This window comes from Sinocyclocheilus rhinocerous, unplaced genomic scaffold (genome assembly GCF_001515625.1).
Source record: "Sinocyclocheilus rhinocerous isolate Xijiao unplaced genomic scaffold, SAMN03320098_v1.1 scaffold2685, whole genome shotgun sequence".
In the NCBI taxonomy this organism is placed as follows: Eukaryota; Metazoa; Chordata; class Actinopteri; order Cypriniformes; family Cyprinidae; genus Sinocyclocheilus; species Sinocyclocheilus rhinocerous.
Genome location: NW_015667339.1, coordinates 187,773 through 195,273, shown reverse-complemented (window position 1 = coordinate 195,273; position 7,501 = coordinate 187,773). Strand labels below are relative to the sequence as shown.

Here is a 7,501-nt window from a genome sequence, read left to right as displayed (position 1 = left end):
TGTGTGTGTGTATATGTTTGTGTGTATATGTGTGTATGTATGTGTGTATGTGTGTGTGTGTGTGTGTGTGTGTATGTATGTGTATGTGTGTGTATATGTGTGTGTATATATATGTATATGTGTATGTATATATTTATCAGTCTGGCGAGTAAACAAAAAAATTTACTAGCCAATGGCGATTCAATTGCCAAGGTGTTCGTAGAGGGCTGAAAATGCATATTTGACTCAGAATTATTGCGCTCCGTCTGTTTAGCGTGCATGTGCTCAGCAGGGCTCGTTCACTCGCGTATGCCTCGCCCACTCCTGACAGCAAGCAAAATGGATATATTTGTATGACTTTCTAACATTTACAGAGGAAAAATATACCTGTGACGTGTCAGTGATGCACTGAGGAAAACACAACGTCTCAAATGCATTAAACGGCACAAATATATTTGCTGTTTGCCATGGTGGATCGATTTGATCCATGATCGACATTAAGGGGTTCCTTAAGATTAAGCGTCCACAAATTAGTTAGATTGTGTGAACTTACATTGTCGTTTATGGAACTGCTTTAGCCCCGATTGATTTGTTAGGTTATTTCAAGTCAGATTTTGGACTTTAATCCCCGCTTTTCCTCAGGTCTCTGTAGTGGTGTTGTGATGCGTCATATTCACGCGCAGCGTTGATGAGAGAACACGCTTGAGAAACAGTTTCTCGAGGAGAAATCAATCTACATATAAAATATTGGTCACAGATTATTGGTCACTTTCTAAACAATAAAAGTGTAGCCATCCACTAGTAATTATATATAAATTGTTTTTTACCGATGCAAATATGTTAGAAACGATGTATCGCGATACAAATGCCAACTTGTATCTGATGCACACTTTTTAAACCGATGCATCACATCGTTAACTTTTTTTTGCCGATGCACCGAGCGAATCGGTGAATCTTCCCATCCCGAATATTTAAGTTTCTAATTTGTATGGCATTTCTTTATTTTATGTCTATATCTACATGTTAGTCTTTTAAAGAAGTGATCAACTGTTTCTTATTGTGTAGGTTCTGCAGCCCAAATCCCGGCTTTCTACATGGACACCAGCCACTTGTTCAGTACGCCCCACCCTCGCTTGGCTCCTTCTATAGCCCAGCAGCAAGGCTTTCAGCCTGGACTCTCACAGGTATAAAACTCAGTGTCCCACACCAGCAGGATCAGACTTTCAATGATGATTCATGAATGATGTTTACAGTGGTCTCATTTTCCTGAGGTTGTGGTTGGTTGACACCCTTTTATGATTTCTCTATCTCTCTAGCCTACAGCGGTGCAACAGATCCCCATCCCTATTTACGCTCCTCTGCAGGGGCAGCACCAGGCCCAGCTGAGCCTCAACACTGGACCTCCAGTGTCTCAACCTCAAGACCTCTTCAGCTCTTCCATACAGCCCTACAGGTATTGCAGACCGAGCTGCTGTTAACTGAAGCATCCAAAAAAATTTATGTAATGTGTAATATCTCAATTCATTTATTGTGTGCTGTCTTGTCTACACAGGTCTCAACAGGCATTCATGCAGAACAGCCTTTCCCAGACATCTCCCATGATGCTGTCTGGGACGCCACTGCACAGTTACCCTGGAGTGCAGCCCCCAGAATTGGGCAAGCCTCAGTCCAGCCTGGCCTTTCAGCAGACCTCAAACACCCAACACATCCCCATCCTGTTTGAGCCCCAGCTGAATCAGCCCTCTGGCATGGGTGGATCACAGCTTATAGACACGCATCTACTGCAGGTCAGAATTCCCCCCCGCTCTATCTACTTATTTAGCCTGTCATGACTGTGATCTAAAGTCTGTTATATTTCTCTATCTCTGTGTGTGATGATCTGCAGCGTCAGGGAATGAGTCAGCACTCAAACCTGTACTCTGGACAAGTCCAGCAGCAGAGCAGCTACTACAGCTCAACACAAAGTCCCAGCTCTGCCCTACAGCAGGTGACCGTTCCTGTGCCAGGTTCACAGTTGTCTTTGCCCAACTTCGGCTCTGGTGGTGGTCAGCCACTCTTGGCTTTGCCTCAGTCCCTACCTCCGACCCCTCCCCAAGTCCCGCCCCCCAGCCTCAATCGCCAGCCCCCCAGCAATCCGCCCTACCGTGGCCTTATTGGCCAGAATACACACAGTATGATGCAGCCTTCAAATAAGGTACTCTTATAACCATGATGTTTATAATTTATTTTACTTTTCTTTTTTTTAAACAAATTTATTGCACTTCGTATTTAATTTACTGGTAATAATGAAGTTGATTGTGGACCTGGTATATTTACTCCTGTTGCTGCTTAGCAATAGTTCATTTTGGACCCTGTTTATATTAATACATGCAACATCAATGGCATTTTCTTTTCACCTTATCCTTTCATCTCAGCCTAATAAATTGTTTATAAGAGCAGCACTGCTTTGTGTTTCACCACCTACTGTCTGAGGGTGAATTTTCATTTTCATTTGACCCATTTGTTGTTTTTGTTCCGAATTTTCCAAAACTGTAATATTACTGTAGTCTAAAAGCTTATCATACATGGGGCATATTGAAACATTTATACTTTATCTGTTTTAGATGTGTGAGATGGATCTGAAGCTCTTCAGTTGTGGAATGGATCTGAAGCCTGGAACTCCACCTGTCAGCGCCAGAAGCACTACCCCCACTTCTAGCCCTTATAGGTATGTGTATGCATGCAAAGCCATCCAGCTTAACCCTCTGGGGTCCTTTTTTTTCAGGTTTGGAGCTAAACTCTGCAGGACAGTGGCCCCCCAGGATCAACGTTCCCCACCCCTGGTCTACAGGTAGCTAAGCATGTACACTCTGTGCTTACATGAGAGGAAATAGCTGTCCATACCATTAGTTGGTAGTATTCTAGCTAGGACTGTGAATATGCACTACCAGTCTAAATTTTATTTTTATTTTTTTTCTTCTGTCTCATATTTTAGAAATCATTCTAATATGCTGATTTGGTCAAGAAACATTTCTTATTATCAATGTTGATTATATTTTTTGCTGCTGTATATTTTTGTGGAAACTGTTATACCCTAAACTTTTAAAGGTCACATATTATACACCTTTCTGGAGTTTTATTTTAGGTTTTGATGTCCTTAAGAATATATATTTGCGGTATAAGTACCAAAAACCATCTAAATATATTTTTACAGCTCCTTTCTCAGGAGCTCTGCTTTGAACAGGTCGATTTTGGCCTGTCTAATTAATGTTCACGAGCCTCTCTTCTGATTGGCCTGTTGTTTTCTGAGTGACGAACGGCCAGGCCAACCACAGGTAACTAGGGTAATGTATGCTGTAGCCTGCTATGGCAAATAGAAAAATAGAAACGCCTGTAAATAGAAACACCTGTAATGATGGCCACTGCTGAGGGAAATGTTTTCCGGCCTTACATGTTTGAGCCGGACTCAGACCCCGAATCGGCGACGACAGGCGACAACCAACCACACCTCATCATATGCGCTTACAACAGGATGTTTCAGAATGGTAATTAAATTTTTTTTTTTTTCAAAAACTGAATGCAGTAATCTACGTAACTATTGCTTTCCTACTAATACAACACGTCCGCATCAAGTTAGCATCACGTTAGCGTTGCATAACCATTTACAAACTATAATTTCAGATTATGCTGGCTCCATAATGTAACATAAAATGTGTGAGAAGTTTACTTATGGGTTGTGGACATTACATAATGCCTGTTATATTACAGTACATAAAATTTAACTTACCACATAAACAGAGTCTACTCAACAATAGTAATATATTTCTGCCAATGCCTTCAAGTTAACCCTCATGTGGTGTCCGGGTCCTTTTTGCTCTGAGAAAATTATTTTTCCCGAAAATACTAGTTAATGTTATCGCATTGGATTAGTATAAACAAAGTACGTGCAGATCGCGAATCTCCAAAGTGAAAGTGAAACTAAAATAGTGCGTTCAAAAGCAGTTTCAATGCCAAGCATAATAGCGGCTCCCTGCCTGATGCCCGCAATTTAAACCGTATAATTACCCAATGATATAACTGCGAGAGAAAATATTGAAATGTATTTTCCTCTCATCTTGTATTTATTAACTTTAGGGGTTCCGTAATACACGTCATTTTCTTTCCGAACATGGTATTGGGATGCGGCCGGATTGCGGGGAGTATGAGGGGGGGTGTGGGAGGATCACGATGCCAGCTCAACATCGTGAAGTCTATCAGCCATCGCCGATGGACGATGGCATCGTCTATCGGCCCAATCCTAGGGAAGCCTGTGCAGTGATGTAGTGTCCTGACATCCATCGACTGAACAGTGTTTTCTTGACATGTTTCCGTGTTGTTGTTGCTCAGCAATGGCATGGACGCAATGTTGTCTGGAGGTTTGGCAAAAGGAGGGTGGGACGATGGGCAGTGCTCGGGGTGGTGACTGAAGGCGGTGACTGTGTAGTTCTGACGTCACCTTTTTTCGGAAGTCACAACGGCTCGTGAAAAGGCACAGCTACTTTATGCAGGCTGTGTGCATTTGTCTGTGGATTGACTGTTTTGAAACTTATATGGTAGTTACATAGCACCTAGACCTCAGTTATCATGAAAAAAGCTTTTGAAAGTTTTGAAAATATGGGACCTTTAAATTGTAGTGTATGGAAAGAAACAAATTCTGTTGTCCTTTCAACCAGTAGTGTACAAAAGGTAAGCAAAGCTGTGCTTGCTTAGTTTGTTCCCTCTTAACTTTGCCGTTTGCTTGCTTTCGCCTCTTGTTTTTTGCTTCTTGTTGGTTGGTTGGTTTGCTAAGCTTGAACAACCAAAGCAATATCTCTCACTGATGAGCTCTTCAGCCGATTGAGCATGTTGAGTTGCCAGCAAAGCCTTTGACTTGTGGCAGCTGTACAGAACACATTGCAAGAACAAATGCTGAACGTCAGCCCGATATTGGCCAACAGATGACGGTCGACTTGTTGTGTCATGGCCTTCATGCACACTGGATGCATATCCCTGATCTGTTGTAGCCGTATTTTGTATGTTTTCTGACAGCTTCCTCGTTTGTGTTCTCAGGGTGAGCTCCACAAGCCCCTGTAGTCAGTCTAGCAGGATAAACAGCATGCTGTATCCCAAACAGTTCCAGTCGGGATCTGCAGGAATGCGCATTGCCCAGCACTTCCCAGGACCGTTCAACCCACAGGTCAGTTACTACAGACAGAAAGTAAGTTGTTGGAAATTTAATTTGATCACACTTCTTGTGCATTAACAGCATTTCCTGTCTGTCACATAAACAGATGCTGTCTCAGACTAACATGGTGTCTCCATTGGTGCGTCAACCCCATGCAAACTCATTTCCTGGAGGGGTACAGCGTTCACCCATGGGTCCACCCATGTCCCCTAATCTGAGTGGGGGTCTGATGCCCCATCCTAGACCCCAGCATCCTCCACGTGGACCTTCTGGTCCTTCATTTGCACCCCGTGGCACACAGGCTGCTCTGAAAGCAGAACAGGACCTTAAGGTGAGCGTTATCACCACATTTAAGTAAATAGGGTGATTTTGATTGAAATGAGTACAAAAATTCTCACTAAAATCTACATTTAGCTAAAATATTTGTTGTTAAATGTGTAAATGTGACGTAGAATTTTAAACTTACAAGTAAGTGTATTTTTATGATGGCACTAACTGTAAATTGTCTATTGTAATCAAAATAGCCTAATAGCTTTCGTTTGTTTGTTTTTTCATTTTTTCCATTTTTAGTGTAGTAAATGTAACTCCTTTAAAAAGCATTATTTTTGTTTTAGATTGTAATGTTACAGTGTTAGAATGTAATATGATTTTAACCTTTTTTTGCACTCAATATATAGCATATATATAGTCTACATCAGTGTTTGTCAACCCTGGTCCTGAGCGCCCCCCAACACTGCACATTTTGTATGTCTCCTTTATCTGACACCCATTTCAGGTCCTGGAGTTTCTTTTAATGAGCTAATGAGTTGAATCAGGTGTGTTTGATTAGGGAGACACACAAAATGTGCAGTGCTGGGGGTGCCCAGGACCAGGGTTGAGAAACAATGGTCTACATGATTACATTCACTTTATTTGTTCTTATAGCCTTTAATATAAGCATTGTTTCATTAGACAACATTGATCAGGGTGTAAAATAACTAGTGCTGTCAAACGATTAATCGCATCCAAAATAAGTTTTTGTTTACATAGTATATGTGTGTGTACTGTGTATATTTATTATGTATATATAAATACACACACATGCATATATATATTTAAGAAAAATTTTATGTTTATATGTTAAATATATTTATATATGATATAAATTATATAAATATAAAAATATACATGTAAATATTTTCAAAATATATGCTGTGTGTGTGTATTTATATATACATAATAAATATACACAATAAACACACAAATATTATGTAAACAAACGTTTATTTTGAATACGATTAATCGTTTGACAGCACTAAAAATAACTTTTTTTTATTTATTTTTTATTTATTTTTTTATAAATAAATACAGATTTATTCATCCAAATAGAAAAATGTAGAAAATAAACCCATACCAGTCAAAAAATACATAGATATGATTTTTGGCCATATCTTCCAGCCCTGAGGTATCCCAATTGTAAAAGTGATGTTAACAAAATGATAATATTCCCTGAGCATTTTTATAATAAATATTATTTTCTAGATAAGTCAAGCACTGAAATATATATATTTAAGAAAAATTTTATGTTTATATGTTAAATATATTTATATATGATATAAATTATATAAATATAAAAATATACATGTAAATATTTTCAAAATATATGCTGTATGTGTGTATTTATATATACATAATAAATATACACAATAAACACACAAGTATTATGTAAACAAACGTTTATTTTGGATACGATTAATCGTTTGATAGCACTAAAAATAACTTTTATTTATTTATTTATTTTTTATAAATAAATACAGATTTATTCATCCAAATAGAAAAATGTAGAAAATAAACCCATACCAGTCAAAAAATACATAGATATGATTTTTGGCCATATCTTCCAGCCCTGAGGTATCCCAATTGTAAAAGTGATGTTAACAAAATGATAATATTCCCTGAGCATTTTTATAATAAATATTATTTTCTAGATAAGTCAAGCACTGAATTATAGGGTAGAAATTAAGCAAAAAAAATTTATTTTTTAATTACTTTGTCCAGTATCTGTATCCAGCAGTGTTAATTTAGTTGACAAATCATTTTCGTCATAATTTTCGTCAACGACATTTTTTTCACCGATGATAATGAACAAACTCTTTTTGAATGACAAAAACTATGACGTAAATCTATTGAAATTTTCGTCAACGAATAAAAACGAGACGAAAATGTTATGGAGGGACGATTTGGGAAGAGATTCATTCAGAACGAATCTGCTGCATGGTTCGGAGGTTAGATGCGTACATATGTACCGGTGGGACATAAGCTAACATACACTTGCTGCACGTCGCATAAAACGTTCAAAAA

General features: G+C 38.6%; 1 protein-coding gene across 2 annotated transcripts in view; it reads left to right on the top strand.

Annotated features, from left to right (window-relative positions):
- The window catches only part of prrc2c (proline-rich coiled-coil 2C), a 41,152-nt gene that overhangs the window by 32,359 nt on the left and 1,292 nt on the right, over positions 1–7,501 (top strand). Inside the window, exons 26-32 of one of the 2 annotated variants that reach the window (XM_016545608.1) lie at positions 1,045–1,163; positions 1,296–1,432; positions 1,532–1,766; positions 1,865–2,173; positions 2,583–2,686; positions 5,047–5,173; positions 5,268–5,492. In XM_016545608.1, coding sequence (XP_016401094.1) covers positions 1,045–1,163; positions 1,296–1,432; positions 1,532–1,766; positions 1,865–2,173; positions 2,583–2,686; positions 5,047–5,173; positions 5,268–5,492 — 1,256 coding nt within the window. Of the gene's footprint in view, positions 1–1,044; positions 1,164–1,295; positions 1,433–1,531; positions 1,767–1,864; positions 2,174–2,582; positions 2,687–2,743; positions 2,853–5,046; positions 5,174–5,267; positions 5,493–7,501 lie in introns of those variants that run through there. The other variant, XM_016545609.1, reaches the window with a different exon arrangement.